This window comes from Vulpes vulpes, chromosome 16, assembly GCF_048418805.1.
Source record: "Vulpes vulpes isolate BD-2025 chromosome 16, VulVul3, whole genome shotgun sequence".
Classification (NCBI taxonomy): Eukaryota; Metazoa; Chordata; class Mammalia; order Carnivora; family Canidae; genus Vulpes; species Vulpes vulpes.
The window spans coordinates 14,556,429-14,578,188 of NC_132795.1; the positions used below are offsets into that span (position 1 = coordinate 14,556,429).

General features: G+C 46.7%; 1 protein-coding gene across 1 annotated transcript; it reads left to right on the plus strand.

Annotated features, from left to right (window-relative positions):
• The first annotated feature begins 780 nt into the window (after positions 1-780).
• On the plus strand, positions 781-3,027 carry LOC140595870 (gamma-crystallin F). Its single transcript, XM_072741484.1, has 3 exons — positions 781-789; positions 872-1,114; positions 2,755-3,027. The coding sequence occupies exons 1-3, from the start codon at positions 781-783 to the stop codon at positions 3,025-3,027; spliced, it is 525 nt and encodes a 174-aa protein (XP_072597585.1).
• The last annotated feature ends 18,733 nt before the right edge of the window (positions 3,028-21,760 follow it).

Below are 21,760 nucleotides of genomic sequence, written 5' to 3' on the forward strand. Positions count from 1 at the left end.
CACCCCAGCTGAGGCCCTGGAGATGTCCCTGGTCCTTCCAGGCTCCAGGCAGCAGGGTGGCAGGTGTGTCCCTAAACGGGGCTTCCTTAGGGCCCAACTCCTGGTCACCCTTCCTCAAGTGTTAGCAACATCTGCTGTACCCACTTGTCAGCCCGGAGGGTCATGGAGAGGTTCTTCCTCTTAGACAGAAATCCCATCTTACTTTAAACATACTATGGAGAAGGCAGGCTCTTCCCCCTGTGCCAGGTTCTCACACCAAGAAAACGCTCTCATCCAAACGCCTCCAGCTGGGCCTGTTCTGACCTCAGTGACCTCACTGACCTCAGTGACCTCAGTTCTGACCTCACTCGGTCCCTACCCGGCTCTGTTACCCAAAAGGAGACCCACTACCCGGCTCTATTATCCAAAAAGAGATCGTTTTGCAATTTAAGAAGATACCTAAAATATTCCATTGCCATTATTAACTCGGTGAGGGCTTTTGCTCAGCTCCAAAGTCCTAAATAGGCTTCGCCTAAAGGCCCCAGAGGCACCAAGTGACAGTTTTAACGCGGGTCATCAAATCGAAAACACTGGAGAGTCTAAGAGAAAACATACAATAAGTCCCGCACCCCACCCCCCAGAGTCATTATATAGAAAAGAGAGAGAGAAAATCCCCTCCTCGCCCCGCGGGCCCCTTTTGTGTGGTTCCTGCCAACGCAGCAGGCCTCCTGCTATATAGCCGCACGCCGCGGCCGTCCCCGACCTGGACCTGGACCTGGACCTGGACCTGCCTCCACCGCCATGGGGAAGGTGAGCCCCGCCAGCCCCGGCCCCCCACCCCCGCCCCCAGCCCGGGGCCAGGCCTCCGAGCTCTCCCTCCCTTGCCTTGCAGATCACCTTCTACGAGGAGCGCGGCTTCCAGGGCCGGCACTACGAGTGCAGCAGCGACCACCCCAACCTGCAGCCCTACTTGAGCCGCTGCAACTCCGTCCGCGTGGACAGCGGCTGCTGGATGCTCTACGAGCAGCCCAACTACGCGGGGGGCCAGTACTTCCTGCGGCGCGGGGACTACCCCGACTACCAGCAGTGGCTGGGCCTCAGCGACGCCGTCCGCTCCTGCCGCCTCCTCCCCCACGTGAGTGCGGCCCCCGCCCCCCCCGCCCCCCCCCGCCCCCCGGCCCCGGGACTCCGCCGCCCGCGCCCCGACCTAAGCGGTGACCCCGCCGTGCAGCCCCGCGGCTCCGCTCCGCACGTGGCCCGCACGTGGCCCGCAGGTGGCCCGCAGGTGGCCCGCCGGCCCCGCCGCCGCTGCTCTCCTTCTGCACCTGTCGCCTCGTGGGGTCGGACCGAGGCCGGGAGCGGCCCCGAGCACGCGGCGGCCACCCGTGCCCTGAGCGCTGGCGTCCCGCGCACGCGCAGTCCCGCCTCCTGTGCCGCCCAACCCCGAGCCGACCGTGGGCGCCGGCAGCTCCCGCAAGGCCCGCGGCTGAGAGGGCCCCAGAGCAGCCCCGGAGCCCGCGCGCCCGGCTCCCCACCCCACCCCCGCCCTTTCTTTCCTTTTTAAAAAGATTTTATTTATTTATTTATTCATGAGACACAGAGAGAGAGAGAGAGAGAGAGAGGCAGAGGGAGAAGCAGGCTCCTCGCAGGAGCCCCATGCGGGACTCGATCCCGGCCCCGGGGTCGCCCTGGGCGGATGTCAGGCGCCAAGCCGCTGAGCCCCGGGGACCCCCCCCCCTTTCTAATTGGGCCGAGCGCCCTAGGCCTCCGCTTCTCATCAAAGAGGCAAAGGCTGTGGTGCTGCTGCGCGGGTGCAGGGCCTCGTGAAGACCAGGTGGTGCACCGCGGGCCCTTCAGCCACGGAGACGCCCCTCGGAAGTGCTTTCTACCGCGGGGGGTTGCTCCTGAGCACTTTCCCCAAGAGCATTCGGTGGCGGGAGAAGGAAGACAGGGAGACCGTCCGCCCTCTGGGAAGGCAGAGGAGAGATCAAGTGCCCGAGGAAGACAGGCAGGGTTTGCTCCGGACAGACAGCCTCGCTTTCCGCTGTTCTCAGGGTTTTATTCCCCCTTGGTCCTGTGCAGGCCTCCTCCACGACCTTGGGCTTTCCGCGTTGCTTCTTACCTAAAGCAGATCTGCAGGAGCGCCCTGGAGCTGACACCCGAACCTAGTCTCCGGGGGCCTCCTGCTTTCCAGGGCCTTAGAGGAGCGGGGCTGAAGGCAGAAGGGAAGGGATTAGGGATTGCCCGGGCTGGGCTTCTTCTTGAATTGCCACTAGTCTGTGACTTCACCTGAGGGAAAAGCAACTTGACCTCCCCTCCCACCAGCTTCTTCTAATACTGTTGAGATTCAAAATTAGAACTTTCTTTCCCAGGGGTCCTTTCTAAAATTGTATTTAAATGTCTAATTATTCTTATGTCATCCAAGGATCACTTGAGCCCTCCATAAACCCATAAAGGCCACAGCAATCTGCACATAGTTATTTAAGAATGATACTAAATACGGCCAGTGTGGATGGTTCATACAGGTTGTGGCCTGAGAAACTCTTGGCAGCACCACAGGTAACTTGAGCTGTAGGAATGACGCCTTCTTCAGTTTTGCAGTGCGCAACCCATTCAGATGTACACAGCTGCCCTGGCATTGGCTATCTTTCAAAATTTGTCATCTTTGATACAGAAAAGATAAAGAAATGCCCAATCCCTCTGTAGCACGTGTGACTGGTTGCTAACGGCTCGGTTTTCTGACTTTTCCTCACCTGCTGATGGCCGAACCCACAGACCAGCTCCCACAGGATCAGGATCTACGAGCGAGAGGACTACAGGGGCCAGATGGTAGAGATCACCGAGGACTGCTCCTCGCTTCACGACCGCTTCCACTTCAGTGAGATCCACTCCTTCCACGTGCTGGAGGGCTACTGGGTCCTCTACGAGCTGCCCAACTACCGGGGGCGCCAGTACCTGCTGAGGCCGGGGGACTACAGGCGCTACCACGACTGGGGCGCCCCAAGTGCCCGGGTAGGCTCCTTGAGGAGAGCCGTGGATTTCTACTGAAACATTTTTACTCTACCCTGTTCTCCATCTGGAAGCTAATAAAATATTTCCTGTGTGTTTCATGCAGCCATGTGGTCCTGTTTTCCTTTCGGCCTCCTTGGAGGGGCTCAGCAGAAAGCCTGGAATAATGTGGATCTGCTGACACCTGTCAGTGCATGGGCTGGCGTGGGGCAGCAGTTAGGAGCACAGCCTCGGGAGCCCGGGCGCCTGGTCCAAAGCCTTACTAGCTGTAGGCGATGGGGCACGTTCCTGGGCATTCCTGTGCCTCGGTTTTCTAATTCGTAAAAATTGGGCTAATGGCACTCTTCATCTCATAAGATCGTGACGCGGATCACGCAAGTTTTTATTTTTAAATTTTTAATTTTCTTACAATGGTGCCAGGCACAAAGTAAATGCTGTGTAATAAGCATTTACAAACATAAATGCTCCTCGATTATTATAGAGTATTTGGGCTTAATCAACTAGTGTTTTATCAGTAATGGATCAGGAATCAGCTGCATCAGAATCACTTGGACACTTGTTAAAAATGCAGATTCTGAGACACACACACACCCCCAGCTGCTGCTTCTGCAAATGGTATTTGAGAACCATGGTGCTAAATCTAGCTTTTCGTAGTGCAGAATCACATCCCAAAAGATCAAGCACCCCTATTTTAGACACTGTGTTCTCCACTGGGAAATAAGGAGTCTAACAGTCTAGAGGGGGAATAGAACTTCCAACAGAATTTTTTTAAAAGATTTTATTTATTTATTCATGAGAATACACAGAGAGGAGAGAGAGAGGCAGAGACACAGGCAGAGGGAGAAGCAGGCTCCATGCAGGGAGCCCGACGTAGGACTCGATCCCGGGTCTCCAGGATCACACCCCGGGCTGTAGGCGGCACTAAACCACTGAGGCACCAGGGCTGCCCCCAACAGAATTTTTTTTTAAATAAGTTAATTTTTATTGGCGTTCAATTTACCAACATACAGAAAAACACCCAGTGCTCATCCCGTCAAGTGTCCCCCCCAGTGCCCGTCACCCATTCCCCCCACCCTCCGCCCTCCTCCCCTTCCACCACCCCTAGTTCGTTTCCCAGAGTTAGGAGTCTTTATGTTCTGTCTCCCTTCCTGATATTTCCCACACATTTCTTCTACAGAATTTTTAAAGTAATTATGCCTGCACCTAGTAGAGGCAAGTATGTAAAAAGGGCCGTAGGGGCTTTGAGGAAGAAGCCCGAGAGGCTTGTCAGAGTTTTCACTGCGTCTTCACCCATCACTCAAGGGACTTGAGTTGAACATTCCCATTACCGCGGTAAGAAGTATGAACATGTATCACCCGGGGGCACCTGGGTGGCGCAGTCAATTGGGTGTCTGCCTTCAGCTCAGGTCATGATCTTTGTTAGGGCCCTGGGATGGGGCCACTAGGGCTCCTGCTCGGGAGGGGGTGGAGGGGTCTGATTCTCCCTCTCCCTCTGCCCCTCCTGATGCTGGTGCGCTCGCTCGCGCTCTCTCTCTCTCTCTCAAATAAATAAAATCTTTAAAAAAAAATACTGCTCCAAAATCTTCTGGTAACTTTTCTAGCGGAATGCTAGGGACCGAACACTGACACAGAAGCATCACACGGACACGACAGGCAGCATAATGGAGGGATTAGAAGTCTAAAATCTGCCTGGAGTTCGATCTGACTGCTTGGGTTTGAATGTCATCTGTATCCAGTGTTAGCCAGGCTAGAGTCTTAGGGCAGGTCCCCCAGACCCAGATCAGGAACCAAGGACTCGAGGGTGACTGATCAGAGGAGTGCTCCCAGGAGGGCAGGTGAGGGAATAGGGGAGACAGATAGAGGCGGGCACAAAGCCAGCTCAGTCTGATCCTGTGGAGAGCCTGGAGCCTGCATCCCCTTTTCTAGTCTCTCCAGCCTGGAGGCAATGGGGGGGTGGGGGAGGCTGGTATTCCCACACCAGTCCCCTCTGTCATTGGTCACTGGAGGGGAGGAGGACACAAAACCCCCAGACCCTTTGGATTCCCTTCACCTGCCAGCAAGAGGTAATCTTCAGAAAGTTGCAGGGCGATCTGCAGAAGCGGGGTAGGAGGGCAAGCAAGCATGCAGAGCTGGAAAAGGATGTGAGGGGATCCAGGCAGAGCATCCCTCCTCAGGGTCCGAGGGCTAATAAAAATGTGTCCCGGGCAGCCCCGGTGGCGTATCGGTTTGGTGTTTGGGGTGTGATCCTGGAGACCCAGGATCGAGTCCCACATCGGGCTCCCTGCATGGAGCTTGCTTCTCCCTCTGTCTCTCTCTCTCTCTCTCTCTCTTTCTCTCTTTCTCTCTGTCTCTCATGAATAAATAAATCTTTAAAAAAATAATAAAACAATTTAATTTAATTTTAAAAAATAAAAGAGGGTTTTATGGTGTTTTTTTTTTTAATGGGGAGTCCAGGTAACTCAGTTAACTGTCTGACTCTCCATTTCAGCTCTGGTCATGATCTCAGGGTCGTGAGTTCAAGTCCTATGCTGGGCTCCACGCTGGACATGGAGTCTACTTAAATAATAATAATAATGAAAAATAAAAGAAAAAATGTTTAAGAATTTCATTTTTTTTAAATAGACGGTAATGACTTTTTAGCTAAGTCTTAAAAGCAAGTAATCTGGAAACAAGGAAGTCAGCAGGAACAATGCCAAAGTAATTAGAAAAGTGAAATCTGATTGTTGTTTCACATCACTTTTGATTTTCTGACCATTACACTAGGGAGCACTATCTACCAGTTCATCAAGAAAATTTGAGGGGCGCCTGGCTGACTCAGTACGAAGAGCATTCGACTCTTGATCTCAAGGCTGTGAGTTCGAGTCCCATGCTGGTGTAGAGATTACCAAAAATAAATAAATAAACAGGCTTTTAAAAAAAGAAGAAAACTTAGAAAACTGTTATGAATACTAAGTAATAACATGATGCTTATACAGCGATATTTAGAATTATTAAGGGATTAAGGACTTTGAAGCTTCCGTGACAGTCACAAAGGCCTGGTACACAATCAACTACCCAAATTAAGTGAGGGCAGTCTGTCTCAAGCACACAGCCCAGGAGAATCACCCAGGAACTTCCAACACACGATGCTCACACCTGGTGAATCAGACATCTCCGGGGAATTTCTTGTGCATCTGTACGAATTAACAAGCCCCCACTGACAAGGATTATGATCCTGAACATTTGGAAAACCCTGAGTGAAAGCCTTTCTTCCCAAAGTGTCGTCTGCAAACCAGCAGCACGGGGATGCCCTGGGAGTTTGTTAAAAATATAGAATCCCAGACCTCACCCCAGACATGCTGAATCAGAATCTGCATTTTAACAAGACCCCTAGATGATTCTCACGTGCATACCAATTTGAGAAGCTGCAGGCTAAGGAGTGCCGGTATCCCCTAAATCCAGTACAATATAGATCACTGCTTCCCATGTCTGGCTATATATTAGAATCATCCACAGAGCTTTTAAAAATTCTAATGCCTGAAAAAAAAAAAAAATCTAATGCCTGGGCCACACTAAAGATTCCGAATTAAGTACATAATTTTCAAATAATTTTTCTCTTCTGATTTAAAATTTATCAACGTACGTATGCTATTTTACTTATATATTCTAGACATCCAAATATACCTAATATTTTAATAATGTTGAAGCTGGATTGGAAAACAGGGTTTGAATCTAGGGTCAAGATGGGGCTCTGAAATTCTCTTCATTTTATTTTTTTAACAATTTTATTTATTTATTCATGAGAGAAACAGAGACATAGGCAGAGGGAGAAGCAGGCTCCCTGTGGGGACCCTGATGCGGAACTCGATCCCAGGACCCCAGGATCATAACCTGAGCCAAAGGCAGACAGACGCTCAATCGCTGGGCCACCCAGGTGCCCCAGAGCTTCTCCTCAAATCAAACTAACCACCAGGCACAGGCAGGGCAGCTACCTGAGTGCAGGAGTCCTTCCTAGGGACAGCCCTGCCCTGGTGGTAGGTAGGACCAGGCTCAGCAGGGAAGGGTGAGGGGAGGGGAGCACCGTTAGGCAGGCAGGCCCTGCAGGGGAAGCCACAGACAGACCCAGTGAGGTCAGCAACGACTCTCCTTGATTTTTTTGTTGTTGTTGATTAAGCTGCAATCACCTGAGGATCAAGGAGATGTTTATCTCAGGAACAGCTTTTTGGATATGAAGAAATCTTTAGACCTAGCTATGCCAAAATTGTCAGCCGAATTTATTATTAACAAGAGATCTTTCCATTCACAAATCCTCTCTATGTACCATTGTTCTCACATCTTTCCTACTGATGTATGGTTCCTGTAATTCTCTTTTCTTCCGTTTTAAAATTGTTTTATCTTTTTTTTAAGGAAGACCCATTTTTATTTATTTATTTTTTTTTTATTAAGCTTTATACCTAATGTAGGGCTTGAATTCATGACCCTGAAATCAAAAGTCACATGCTCTACCAACTGATCCAGCCAGGTGCTCCTCTATTTACTTATTTTGTTTGTTTGTTTGTTTGTTTGTTTGTTTGTTTGTTTTTTAAGATTTTATTTATTTATTCATGACACAGAGAGAGGCAGAGACACAGGAAGAGGAGGGAGTTCAACTTGGGACTCGATCCCAGGTCCCCAGGATCACACCCTGGACCGAAGGCGGTGCTAAACCCGGGTTGCCCTAGCTACTTGTTTTTAGCAAAAAATTGGAAATCTTTTGCACCACACAGACTAAATAACTAAAAAATCAAAACTCTTTCAAGTAGCTTCGTTCTCCTTCGCTTAGACAATGCTTTTACTTAATTTAGATAAGAGCTCCACCCAGTGCTCACCAGAAAAAAGACAAGCGTCCTTTAAAAGAAACGACAAATACCCACCATTTGCTTCAACGTGGATGGAACTGGAGGGTATTATGCTGAGTGAAGTAAGTCAATCGGAGAAGGACAAACAGTGTATGTTCTCATTCATTTGGGGAATATGAATAATAGTGAAAGGGAATGTAAAGGAAGGGAAAAGAAATGTTGGGAAATATCAGGAAGGGAGACAGAACATAAAGACTCCTAACTCGGGGAAACGAACTAGGGGTGGTGGAAGGGGAGGAGGGCGGGTGTTGGAGGGGAATGGGTGACGGGCACTGAGGTGGACACTTGACGGGATGAGCACTGGGTGTTTTTCTGTATGTTGGTAAATTGAACACCAATAAAAATTAATTTAAAAAAAAATCTAAAGAAGAGAAGAAACAAGAAAAAAAAACAAACAAACAAACAAAAAAAAGCTTTTTCCAAAAACACATAGATTAAGAGATTATTTTGCACCTTTTAAATATACTCTGCTAGGCAGTGTACGCAGGGCAAACATTATTAGCCAAAATTCTTATTAAACCATGGCCTACTCTGGAAAACTGTGGAGGTTCCTCAAAGAGTTAAAAATAGACCTGCCCTAGGACCCAGCAATTACACTGCCGAGGATTTACCCCAAAGATTCAGCTGCAATGAAACCCCGGGACACCTGCACCCCGATGTTTCTAGCAGCAATGTCCACAATAACCACACTGTGGAAGGAGCCTCGGTGTCCATCGAAAGATGAATGGATAAAGAATATGTGGTCTATGTATACAGTGGAATATTCCTCAGGCATTAGAAACGACAAATACCCACCATTTGCTTCGACATGGATGGAACTGGAGGGTATTATGCTGAGTGAAGTAAGTCAATCGGAGAAGGACAAACTTTATATGGTCTCATTCATTTGGGGAATATAAAAAATAGTGACAGGGAATAAAGGGGAAAGGAGAAAAAATGAGTGGGAATTATCAGAAAGGGAGACAGAACATGAGAGATTCCTAACTCTGGGAAAACGAACTAGGGGGGGATGGAAGGGGAGGTAGGCGGGGGGTCTGGGTGACTGGGTGATGGGCACTGAGGGGGGCACTTGATGGGATGAGCACTGGGTGTTATTCTATATGTTGGCAAATTGAACACCAATAAAAAATAAATTTATATATATATATTAAAAAAAAAAACATGGCCTGAGCCGAAGGCAGATGCCCAACTGACTGAAGCACCCAGGCGCTCCCCAAGCTAAGCATCTTTGGGCTGCATTGAGCAGTGTCCTCCAAGAGACATTTGTCTCTGCCTGAGCCCAGTTTACGTTGGTTTCAAAGGTGGGAGTTGGGAACTATCGATAGAGCTCACAATATAGTTCACATTCTCATATACTTGGGGCTCTAGTAGGCATTCCAGAAAACCTTCATTCTAAGTTCCACATGGCAGGGGATTGCTGCACACCAGCCCAGATCCAGGTCCCTTTGAGGATCTACCAGACTCCAGCTTTGAAATCTAGCCTCTCCCACTTTGACTTTGTGGCCACCTGCCTCCCTCTCTCAGGGTGCTGGCCTGGAAAATAAGATAAACCCTGTCTTTCCTCATCATCTTTCCAGGAAATCAAACAGGCCTGTTCTAAGCCAAGTCTCACCATCACACTCTCCCAAACCACCACTCTGCTGCCCATGTCTGATACTGCTCTGTGGTTTCCATGTCCCACAGCTCACTCTTCCCACCTATGTTGTAATTTTGTTATTTACCCATTTTCAAATTTTGTTCCACCTATCTTGAATTTTTTTTTAATTTTTATTTATTTATGATAGTCACAGAGAGAGAGAGGCGCAGAGACACAGGCAGAGGGAGAAGCAGGCTCCATGCACTGGGAGCCTGATGTGGGATTCGATCCCGGGTCTCCAGGATCGCGCCCTGGGCCAAAGGCAGGCGCCAAACCGCTGCGCCACCCAGGGATCCCCTGTTCCACCTATCTTGAATTTTATTCTTCACAACTCTTCGTCTTTAATATTTATTTAATCTTAAAGGTTTTATTCAGAATTGTTCTATCTCCCCTGTTCCCCCCCCCCCCCAAGCCACCCTCCATGTTAAATCCATATTCAAGGATTCACAGACCACAATTTTACATTTAAGAAGCAGCAGCAGGAATGCCTGGGTGGCTCAGCAGTTGATCCGGGGTCCTAGGATCGAGTCTCACATAGGGCTCCCCACACGGATCCTGCTTCTCCCTCTGCCTCTCTGTGTATGTGTCTCATGAATAATAAATAAAGTCTTTGAAAAATAAATAAACAAAATGTTACCATGTGAAAAGGCTCACTATTTGCCCTGTGAGCCCAGTATAGAATTAATACCAATGTATGTAATTTGGGGAAAGGCTGTTATCAGTTCAACATGAAAGAGATTTTAAAGGAGTCAGAAGTATCAGGCAATGTAATGGGAGCCTTGCATAGTATTCAATGAGGTGCTGACATGCAGTGAATAATAATAAGAGGGTTTCCATGTAGGTGGGAACTGAACTTAGCAGTGAGATCTCTTCTTGCTCATGGGAGTTGTTTATGTGATTCCAGGAAGGTATAGTAGACTCCTTTCATTGCACATGACAGATAATGAACTCAAAGGAATTTAAACTGAAACAGGATTAGAAGTAGGAGGTCACAGCTGTTGTCACACAAGATGGATTCCAGAGTTCAAACAATGATAAACTTTCTGCCATGTGGGCTTCCAGGCTTTTTCCATGAGATGGTTGCTAGAAACTCCAGGGTTACCTGATCCTTAGTGTCCAAAATCCCTGTTGATCCTGTAGGGGCAGGAGACCACCACTGAACCATGAGGGCCAGAGAACTGCTTGTTCTCCACCAGCCCTGGTCCCATGTCCACCACTGTGTTGGGGAGATGGGAAACTTGAAACCACTAGCTCCACTGTGATGGGGGGCAAGGGGTGCAGAGCAGCTGTCAAAGAGATGTTGAGTCGACAAATGCTAAAAGTTATCTGCTACAAGAGGACTCCTGAATACGCAGATAACAAATATGCCTCCAGTTTCTCTGGGTGATCCCAAAAAAAGCCCCCCCCTTTTTTGGTAAAGTATTGCCCATTATTTACAGATGTAAAATATAAACACTACTTTATTTTTCCTTCTGTAAACATTTTCCCTGCTAGGGTCACATTTTCCTTCTATAAGAGGTTCCATCTATTAGTTATTATTATTGTAACTACCAAAGTAATCTGGAAGTAAATTTCTTTCCAGAAATAATAACTATTGGAATGTAGGAGCCAATTGGTTTCAATTTGGCACAAATGAATGGAAATGGAAAGGTTAATTTGTAGATTATCTAGAAATGTGCCAAATTCTCCCTATAGGATAACTTTTGTCTTAATGGATCAGAGAATTTCCCAAGATTTTCAAAAATTCCTTTCCAGTAGAAATGTTTCATGTACAGCACAAACCTCTTCACAGCAACATCTGCTTAAAATATCAGAAGTACCTAAATTTCAGGCACCTGAAATTGGCTCAGAGTGTGATCCCAGAGTCCTGGGATTGAGTCCCACATCAGGCTCCCCAAGGAGAGCCTGCTTCTCCCTCTGCCTGTGTCTCTGCCTCTCTCTCTCTCTCTCTCTCTCTCTCTCTGTGTGTGTGTGTGTGTGTGTGTCTCATGAATAAATAAATAAAATCTAAAAAAAAAAAAGAAGAAAAGAAAAGAAAAAAGAAGTACCTAAATTTCAATTCCTTTGTGGGTATGCACCACCACCTCCTCACCCCACTACTCCAAATCTAAATAAGAGCTTCTGCTCTTCCTGTTATGTCTGTGGCATTAATTAATCTTTTTAAGTACCCACAATATCAGTGATGTTGAATTAATAATATCAGCAGGAAAACTGTCAGACTTTAAAATCCCCATGGTAGTCATTGTTTAATACATATGTGCAATTGGCTATTGATGGTGTAGGTCAACATTTATTGATATGGAAATCTGGTCATGATGTTTTAAGTAAAATAACATTTGTCAAAAGAGCCTAAAAGTATAATCTCATGTTTCTCTGTGCAAGTAGGAAATAGTCTGGAAAAATCAACACTACAATGTCAATGGTATTTGTCTCTAAGGTATGCGACTCAAGATGACATAAATTATTGTATAGCTATTTTTTTTCTGCAATGAATATTTATAAATTATATAATAAGAAAGAAAGAAAAAGAAAATAAATTAAAATTTATAATTTTGTTTCCAAACCAAACTGCCTTGATCATAAGCGCCTGGAGGTCAGGGGACCAATTTGGCTCAATACATAACAGACAATGGTTAAGGCCTTCTATATGCCTAGCATTGTCATGAAACCTCAGAAAATAAATGTCATGTACACATAGTCCTGCATACCTAAAAGAGATGGGCATTCACAACTGATTTAAAATGGAAAAAAAGAAATACATGCCATGAGGGTTTAACATATTTCTGTGGCAGTGAGCAAGGAGACACAGGGGTGGTCTGTAAAGTGTGGAAGACCTGGTAAGGCAAAAACATTAGGTACCAGCTATGGGGTCCTGAGGCTGAACTGGGATCCCAAAGGAGTGGCATGGGTGAGCCTCAAGATTCAGGGCAAAAGTGATATGCCAAACGGTATGGAAGCAATTCAAATATTTTCAACAACTAGCTCAAGAATATGCCTACCATGGGGTTGGGAAGGTCATAGCTCCTTGCTGACAGCTTGTTGACTGGGAAGATAAGTACCCTGAGGAGCACCACCACTGTCTGCCCCAGCCCCCTTGCTCTGGTGGGAGATCCCTGGAGGGCACTTACCTGGGTCAAGAGGGAGAGGAAAAAGCAGCTGGGAACCAGACCCTGACAGTCCACAGCTGGCAACCAGCCTGGCACTCAGCTAGGCCATCATGATTTCCAATTCAACATAAACAATTAACAGCATGCTTTCATCAGTTGAGGTCACTCTGACTGTGATGGAGCCAGACAAAAACAAGGCCTCTCTGTACTGTGTCTGAGCACCAAAAGCAAGAGCAAGGACACCAAAAATGGAGGAGATGACCAAACATTCCAGACAACGAGTGATTGCTATCTCCTTCTTCCCATTACAGCTTTAGTCTCACTCCATTCCTCCCACCTCCGAGATTATATTTAGATAATAGCAGTGGTCCCAGCTTGTGACCCTCCCCCAAGTCACCTAACACAAGACCAAATCCAAAATAGCAGCCCCTCCAAAAACCTTTGTGCTGGGGTGCCCCATGGTATGCAGCCTCCCTTGGTGCAGCAAGTATCAATAAACTCAACTTTGTTCACCAATAGGTGTGCTCCTATTGGTCTTTGGCTGCGGGGTGGTCTTTGGCTGCGGGGTGAAAGGTAGCAGAATATGCCACCCCAAAATATGTCTCTTTGGCATAAGGATTATTTTGAGGTGATCATTTTTTAAGAAACAGCAGACACAGGAGAAGCTCTGAGAACAGAGTACAAGTTACTTTTTTGTAAGGACATTTACATTTACCAAAAAAATCCGTTGTTTTTTTTTCCCCATGCCATTTGTGTGTCTCTCTCTGCACCAGGAAGGGAAAGAAGGATGACTCTAAATCACAAGAGACTCTTATCAACAAAGAAAGCAGCAACTTAACTCTATAAAACAAATCTTACCATTGTTTACCATGCTTTTCCTGACAGCCTCCCAGACTGGTCTCCCCACCATACCCGACATCTTCCTTCTGTCTTTAGCTAAAGACGGTATTGAAGGTGGTGGCTTGAGCTGTCTTGGGGAGTTACTTGGGAATTTCTCTGGGAATCTCACATGTATACATGAGATCTACATGTGAATAAACTGTCTTCTATTATAAAGTGTTTCTTTTTTTTTTAATTAATTTATTCATGAGAGACACAGAGAGAAAGAGAGAAAGAGAGGCAGAGACACAAGCAGAGGGATAAGGAGGCTCCATGCAAAGAACCCGATGCGGGACTCGATCCTGGGTCTCCAGGATCAGGCCCCCGGCCAAAGGCAGGCACTAAACCGCTGAGCCATCCACGGATCCCCTAGAGTGTTTCTTAATCGGTCTTTCATTATAGAATGTTCCAACCAAGAACTCAGAAAGGTAGAAAGTTATTTTTCCTCCTCTAAACTTTTGGCAATCCAGATGGGACCCACTAGGACATACCACCTGCCCCGGAACCTGCAGATGGGATCCCGGTAATCCAGAAGCTGGGGAAGGCTAAGAATTCCTAGCAAAGTCAGCTCTCCCAGATCTCTGCCTCTGGTGCCCAATCGAGAAAGGAAGGTAAAATGTCACTTTGATCTTTCCTTTCCAAACTCAGATTAGCAGGATAAAAACGTTTGTAAGAATTAGGTCTCTGAATCATGACACATGTGAATTTGGTTTTGGGGTACCCATTGGTTATTGATCCTTTGACAATCGCTTTCCTATTTATCTCATTTTGTGTCCTGAGAACTTAGCTGTTAGAAAGCCCCTAAGGGGATCCCTGGATGGCGTAGGGATCCCTGGGTGGCGCAGCGGTTTAGCGCCTGCCTTTGGCCCAGGGCGCGATCCTGGGGACCCGGGATCGAATCCCACATCGGGCTCCCGGTGCATGGAGCCTGCTTCTCCCTCTGCCTGTGTCTCTGCCTCTCTCTCTCTCTCTCTCTCTCTCTCTCTATGACTATCATAAATAAAAAAAAAAAATTAAAAAAAAAAAAAGAAAGCCCCTAAGGATGGGAGCTGGAAACCAACATGAAATTAAAGTGTTGGAACTTTCAGCTCCACCCCTACTTCTTGGGAAGGGAGAGGGGCTGGAGATTGAGCTCAATCACCAATGGTTAAGGATTTAACCACCCACGACTGTGTCATGAAGCCTCCTTAAAAAGCCAAAAGGATGAGGTCTGGGAAGCTTCCAAACTGGTGAACACAGGGAGGTACCAGGAGAGGGGTGTGCCCAGAGGGGGTTTGGAAGCTCAGACCCCACTTCGCCCCTGCCTTGCCATATGCCTCTCTGCCGTCTGGGCTGTTGTGCCCAAGACTGTTAAGTGATAATAAATGATATATGCACAAGTACAGACTCTTTAGAACACTGAGGTTGTCCAAAAAATCTCAGAAACACTTCAAGGAATAGCCACTTCCTGTGAGAGAAACTAGTTTGATGGACATGGTCTTTTTTTTTTTTTTTTTAAGATTTTATTTATTTATTCATAGAGACCGAGAGAGAGAGAGAGGCAGAGACACAGGCAGAGGGAGAAGCAGGCACCATACAGAGAGCCTGATGTGGGACTTGATCCGCGGTCTCCAGGATGACGCCCTGGGCTGCAGGCGGCGCTAAACCACTGCGCCACCAGGGCTGCCCTGATGGACATGGTCTTATAGCTGGCTGCTTTTAGTAAAATTCTTTTCTTTGAACCAATAAATGAAAAACTAAAACCACTTAAAATATCATTTTATAAACTGTGCAATCTGGTAAATAAACTGTTTTTCTGAGTTCTGTGAGTCAAGATAGCAAAATAAACCCAATGAGGAGATCATGGAAACCTCCAGTTTAGCCAGTTGATCAGGAGCACAGGTGACAACCTGGACTTTTGACTGGTGTCTGAAGTGGCGTGGAGATGGGGGGGCAGTCTCGTAGGATGGAGCCCTTTACCTGTGGGACCTGATGTCATCTCCAAGTGGCTGATGTGAGAATTGAGTTAAATTGTAGGACACCCAGTTGGTGTCACAGAATTGCTTGATGTGGGATAAAATATTTGGTGACCAGAATATGGAAGTGTCCAGAGTATTGTGTGTCACATAAGGGAAAACAGTAATATGTTTTTCCTTTAGTTCTAAGCACATAGCCCAATAGAAGGACCTAGAGCTTCCAGGAGAAGTGGTTAATCCTGGGGCAGGAATAGAGGAAATACAAGATGAGGCTGGAACTTCTGATGGTGCCAGAAGGTAGGAAAATGCTAAAAGAAAAAGGAGGGAGCAAGGAAGGGAGAGACACAGGAGCCAACCTGATGGTGCTCCTAGTGACAAAAGCTGTAGCAATGTACACTGCTCCTGCTCAGCGTGCCCAGGCTAGTGAGGACTCACTGTCACCAATACCCTATAGGGAACTTTTTTAAATGGTGACAGTGTGATATGCCTGGTGGCTCAGTCAGTTAAGCCTCTGCCTTCCTCTCAGGTCATGACCCCTCTGGGATCCAGCCACGGGTAGGGGGCCTGCTTCTCCCTCTGCCCCTCCCCCTCCCATCCTCTCTCAAATAAATAAAACCTTTTAAAAAAAATAAAATAAAATAAATAAAAAATTAAAAAAATAATAATAAATATAAAAATATATAAATAAATAAAATAAAATGGTGACAGTGGGAAGGGGCTGCTTGCCTACCCACTTCCTCACTGGAGGGATTAATTTTAATGTTTCTATTAGCTTAGACGCAAACAAAAAAATTCCCCATGAGGTATAATACGCATTATTGGAATTTTAGAGATAAAACCAATTGACACTTTTAAGATGATTCTCCACTGTGGTTTTATTACACAGGAAAATGTCGAAATTCTTGAAGCATCTGGAATATATTTGCAGATATGTGAGGCTGACTTGTTGGCACATATAACCCACACATCAGTGAGCAAGGACTGAGCAGCCGTTGAAAGGACGGCAGCTCTGGAAGGCTGGCCTGCCGCTTTGATAATCTTTCTTTCTGCCATGCAGCCAATTACAATAATTGACAATTACAGTGTTTCCAAGGCATGGTGCCAATCGCTTCACACCCGCTTCAATCCTTTCAGAGCAACCGAATGAGTTAGATACCAGTCCTATCTGCTGTGGCGAGGATACAAGTTCAGAGCCGTTAAATGATTAATCCAGTGCTACAGACACACGGAGGCAGTAGAGCCAGGATTTGAAGCCAGAACTCTCTGATTCCAGAATCCTCACATTTCACCAGTAAGTTATGCTGCCTCTACGTGGAAGGAGACACACAGGAGGTTTGGGGGAAGGGGAGGGGACACAGAGAAATGTGTATACTATTTCCTGGGACATGCCATTTCTAGCAATAATTTACTCAGAGGTTGCAATCTTATCCAAAACCAGAAGGAAAGAGGCGGAGGGAAAGGCAGGGAAAGCGACCCCCACTGGAAGACTGGAAACAAAGAAGAGAAGGATCTTTGAAAAACTTTGAAAAGCAAGAGTTGTTTGAGGAGATTTCGGCCTGTAACACTCAGGAACCCAGGCTGGATGTTGGAGCTTCTGTCATTTTAGACAGGATTGTCAGCAAGACCGTAGTAGAAGGCGCACTGGTGGGGTCCCTGCTTCCAAGGGACATTCTTGCAATACATTTGCAAGGCCTGGACTTGCAGAAATTTGCCCCCTCCCCCCATCAACAATCCTGGTTCATCTGGGGAGGAACAGGCTTCATAGACCAGCACTCATGTTGCTTCTGCAGGATGCCCTAAGGCACTGGCAGGGTTGTCTCATAAGGACAATTGGTATGAGGTAACCGAGGAAAGAGAATGAAGGCATGGAAAGTGCCACCATATCCCAGTAAGTCACTCCCGGTGAGGAAGCCGGAAGAATGCTTTCCAATATTGCTGTCAGAGAGCAGAGGAAACCCATCTCTGAGCTCTTGGGAAGACAAGGAATGTGAGTGCAGGACACCACTGGGATCAGCCAGTTTGGTGGTGAGTCACCTGACCCGGAGTAGAGTCTGCTGAGTCTGAGGGAGGGAGGGCTAACGACCCCTCCTACGGCAGAGACTTACTGGTGGGGGCAGTCTCCTGGAGGAATTCTTTTAAGAAAGACATTTTGTCAGCCCAGGGCTGAAAACCCATAGCATGATGATTATTATTTGTTATCCTGAGTTAAAGATACCATGAACTTGTTTGGGGGGCATGGTTTTAGAGACGGAGGGAGAGGGGCAGAGGGAAAAGGAGAGGAAGACTCTCAAGCAGACTCCACACCCAGCATGGAGCCCAACTCAGGGCTTGATCTCACAACCCTACCCTGAATTCATGACCCTGAGATCATGACCTGAACTAAAATCAAGAATCGGCCACCTAATAAGCCAAGCCACCCAAGTGCGTTTCTTTTTTATAGAAGAATAAATCTACCAAGATAGTTAATTGAAGGACTAGGAGGTCCAAGATCTATCTTTCGAAGACAGAGAACAGGGGTGCCTGGGTGGCTCCATCAGTTAAGTGTCTTCCTTTGGCTCAGGTCACGATCCTGGGGTCCTGGGATCAAGCTCTGCATCGGGCTCCCTGCTCAGCAGAGTCTGCTTCTCCCTCTCCCTCTGTCCTGCCACCAACCCCCCCAAAACACACTGTGCTCTAATAAGTAAAATATTTTTAAAAGAAGACAGAAGATAAAGGGAAAACCTCAGCTTGGAAGGAGAGGCTAGACGACCCAGGGAAAGAGTGGACACAATTCTAGAAGGCACCCTGGGGGTTCCTGGCAGGAATGGGTAGCTGGCCAGAGTTAGCTAACACAGGAGCAGAGATGTGCTCCCTACTCCAACAGACAGTTTACTGTGTAAATGACCAAGTTTGAGAGAAGCACCAATGCTAGTAAGTTCTGAGTTTTCATCAGGGTTCAAAAAGACTCGACAAGGCATGGCAAAGAACATTAAGCAGTGTCTAATGCGGTGTCAATAAAAAGAATAATAGGATCCATGAAGATGGGCATCAAGAAGTTGGCCAGGTGCCCAGAATCCACACCCATGAGGCTGCTGCACGAGCCTGGGCTTCTGTCCCTGCAAGGAACTCAGACAGGAAGGTGAGGCCCGTCAAGCAGAATATAATTCCCACCAGGCAAACAGGCCACGGGGACAAAGAGCTTGTTATCCAGGCAGCCACCTGGGATTTTGCTCACCTCTATTGCTTCTAAGAACACTGATTGTAACAAATGTTGGTTCCTGAGCTGACTCCCTCATTGGCTTCATGATTAGAAGGGCAGAGCCTGCAGGTAACAGGTACTGCTGGCAGCTGCAAGTACTTGAGCAGATAGAGACAGAGAAGGTCCTGGAAGGGCCAAACTCAATAGTGGCTCAGACACAGGTGAAGACCTGCTATGACAGGCAGACGTTCTTTCAACTGATAGTTCAACACAGACTCGGTGAGCCACCGGTTATGCCCCAGGAACCTATGCTGCTAAGTTAAGCCGAGAAATTTCGGAGATGGTAAGATAGTCACTGCCATTAGGAGAGAGGAGAGGGGACCAACCGACTGAGCCCTTACTCTGTGCCGATCTCTATTTCAGGTTATGGAAATGCGAAGAGGACTAAGACAGCCTTTCCCCTTAAGGGGCTTGGAGTCCAGCCGGAGAGCCAGGCCCACAGTTAACTTGATGAAGTAAACTGTGGTTACCTGTGTAGGAGCTGGATGCGAAGGGCTGCAGAGGCAAGAATGAAGGAAGATGTGAAGTCTTCCTGGGTAAGTAAGGAGAATTCCAGAAAAAGATTTGCTATCTCCCAAAGAGATGACATTAGAGATGGAGTTTAAAGTCTGAGTAAGAATATAACAATGGAGAAAAAGTAGAAGCGCTCTGATAGCGCCAGAGCATCATGAGAAAGGCTGGAGCACGCGGAGGCATGACAGGGCGTGGTGCACTGGGCTGTGAGGAACCCCTTATGGCTGGAGGAAGCAGAGGGGTGATGGATCAGAGAAAACCCTAGAGAGATGGGGTGGAGCAGGGTATAAAGCACTTTCTGATAGTATGATAGTAGGGGATCATGGAAGGCACTCAGAAAGCTTGATGTGCCTGGACCTGTTTCCTTAAAGACAAAATACTAATTATCAGAAGGGAGGATGGAAGCAGGAAGCCCAGGGAGCCACAGAGCATGTACAGAGGACCTGCTGCCGTTTGTACCTTGTCTTCCTTCCAGGGAAAGGAGGCCCAGCGTGGCCAGATCTTCCCCCCGCCCCCCGCCTTTATTTAATATTTTATTTTTTTATTCATGAGAGGCAGAGAGAGAGGGGGGTGGGGCAGAGACACAGGCAGAGGGAGAAGCAAGCTCCATTCAGGGAGCCTGACATGGGACTTGATCTCAGGTCTCCAGGATCACGCCCTGGGCTGAAGGTGGTGCTAAACTGCTGAGCCACCCGGGCTGCCCAGATTTCCCCATTTTTCATGACAATCTAGAACTGTACATTCTGATGTTGACCAACTACCCACCACTCTGATTTTTAACATTGGCTTAAACTTTAAACAATCGCCCTGCAGGGCAAGCAAAACTTCCTCAGTTACATTTCTGCACAATTAGGACCAAAGGAGACATTAAGAACTGAGTCAGTATAGTTTGGTAATTAAGCCTTGGAGTCAGACTGACCTGGGTTTGAAATCTGGTTTGTCCCACTAACCAATCAGAGGGCCAGGGTTAGTAAGTTAGAGTAGCCTCTCAGAGTCTCAACATGCAAGATGGTTGGCCAGGTTATTGTGAAGGACAAAATTAATATACTAATAATTTAGCACAGAATTTGGCATATACATCATGCTCAATATATGTAAACTTCTGCTGTTGCTGTAGCTACTGTATTATCAATATTGTACCTTTTATAGTCAATGCATTATTCTCCTTTTGAGTTTTTTTAAAGATATAAAGCACAAGTAACTACCAAAACACTAAAAAACAACAACTTCTATGTCTCCAGTTTTGATACCCATAGTGGTAAGAAAAGTAAGGAAAAATGTAACCAACATTATTTACCCTCCCTTTGGGAAAAAAAAACAAACAAACAGGAAATATGGACCTAAAATTCATCAACTCCTTTTCCCAAAAATATGCACTAATTACATTTTTAAATGAGCCTCATCCTTTCTCTCCCTTCCTTTGAAGTCTTGCACATAGTTTTAACTTAGGAAAAACTTCCAGCTTCCATTTTCAATAATGAGCTTTGTTGACATTTATAATAACCTAACCTAAAAGTAAAGTTAAAGGCAAAGTTGATTTCTTAAAGAAGCCTATATGAGCAAATATCTCACTTGCTAGAGATAAGTCCTCAGTGTTTTACACTTAATCCCCAAAATGCTTTTTTTTAAAGTAGCTTCCACGCTGAATGTGGAGCCCAACATGGGGCTTGAACCCATGATCCTGAAATTGAGACCTGAGCTGAGATCAAGAGTCAGATACTTAACTGACTGAGCCTACCCAGGCACCCCAAATCTTCAAAGTACTCTGGACCCAGCTTTGCACCGAGAGCTTCCAGTAGAAGATCAACAGCAACTGCTATGTGATCTATGGAGTTTCATTTCTGCCTTCTAGCAGAATAGGAAAGGCAGGATCAGCCTACCGGGTTAGGATGCAGCTAACTCTGAACTAGGGTCACTGCTACATTGTTGGGCAAGACTCTTCCAATGGCAAGTGCCTGAAAAACTAACTCACACTGTCTTAAAGGAAAAAAGAGAATTTACTGGCCCATAAAATCTAAACTCTTTAGTCATGGATGGGTGCAGGGGTTCAGATGAGATCATCAAGAATTCTTCCCTGTAGCCCTATGTCTTTCCTCTGTGCTTGGCTTTACTGCCAACAGGCTCTTTCCATATGGCGGACCTCAACAGCTCCAAGGTTACAGCATCCTGTGTCTCAGAATCCCAAAGGAGAGCTCTAAAAAAGTCTTGGCATTGAGTCTCACTGGCCTCGCTTGAGTTAATTTCCCCTTTCTTGAGCCAGTTACTGGGGCCAGTAGAATAGAATGCTCTGAATGGCCAGAGATGAAGCCTGGGCTATAAATCCTGGAGCTGGGGGATAGAGTTCACGAGACCTATCCTACCCGGAATGAGAATGAGGAAGAGGCAATCACCTAAAGAACACAGGGGCCCTAGAAAGTGGTATGGATTCCAAGCAGCAGGGGGAAAAAAACACAGATATTTGCCACCCAGGTGATCCCCAGTGCTAAATTTAAAAAAAATAAAAAATAAAAATAAATAAAAATAAACAGTCTTGAGTGTGTGTTGTTTTTGTTTTTAAGATTTATTTA

What these genes read in the sequence shown, in the direction of transcription:
- LOC140595870 (XM_072741484.1), top strand. An exon ending in CCTGCCGCCTCCTCCCCCAC is followed by an intron (nt 1,115 to 2,754) that starts GTGAGTGCGGCC and finishes CCGAACCCACAG; the next exon opens with ACCAGCTCCCACAGGATCAG.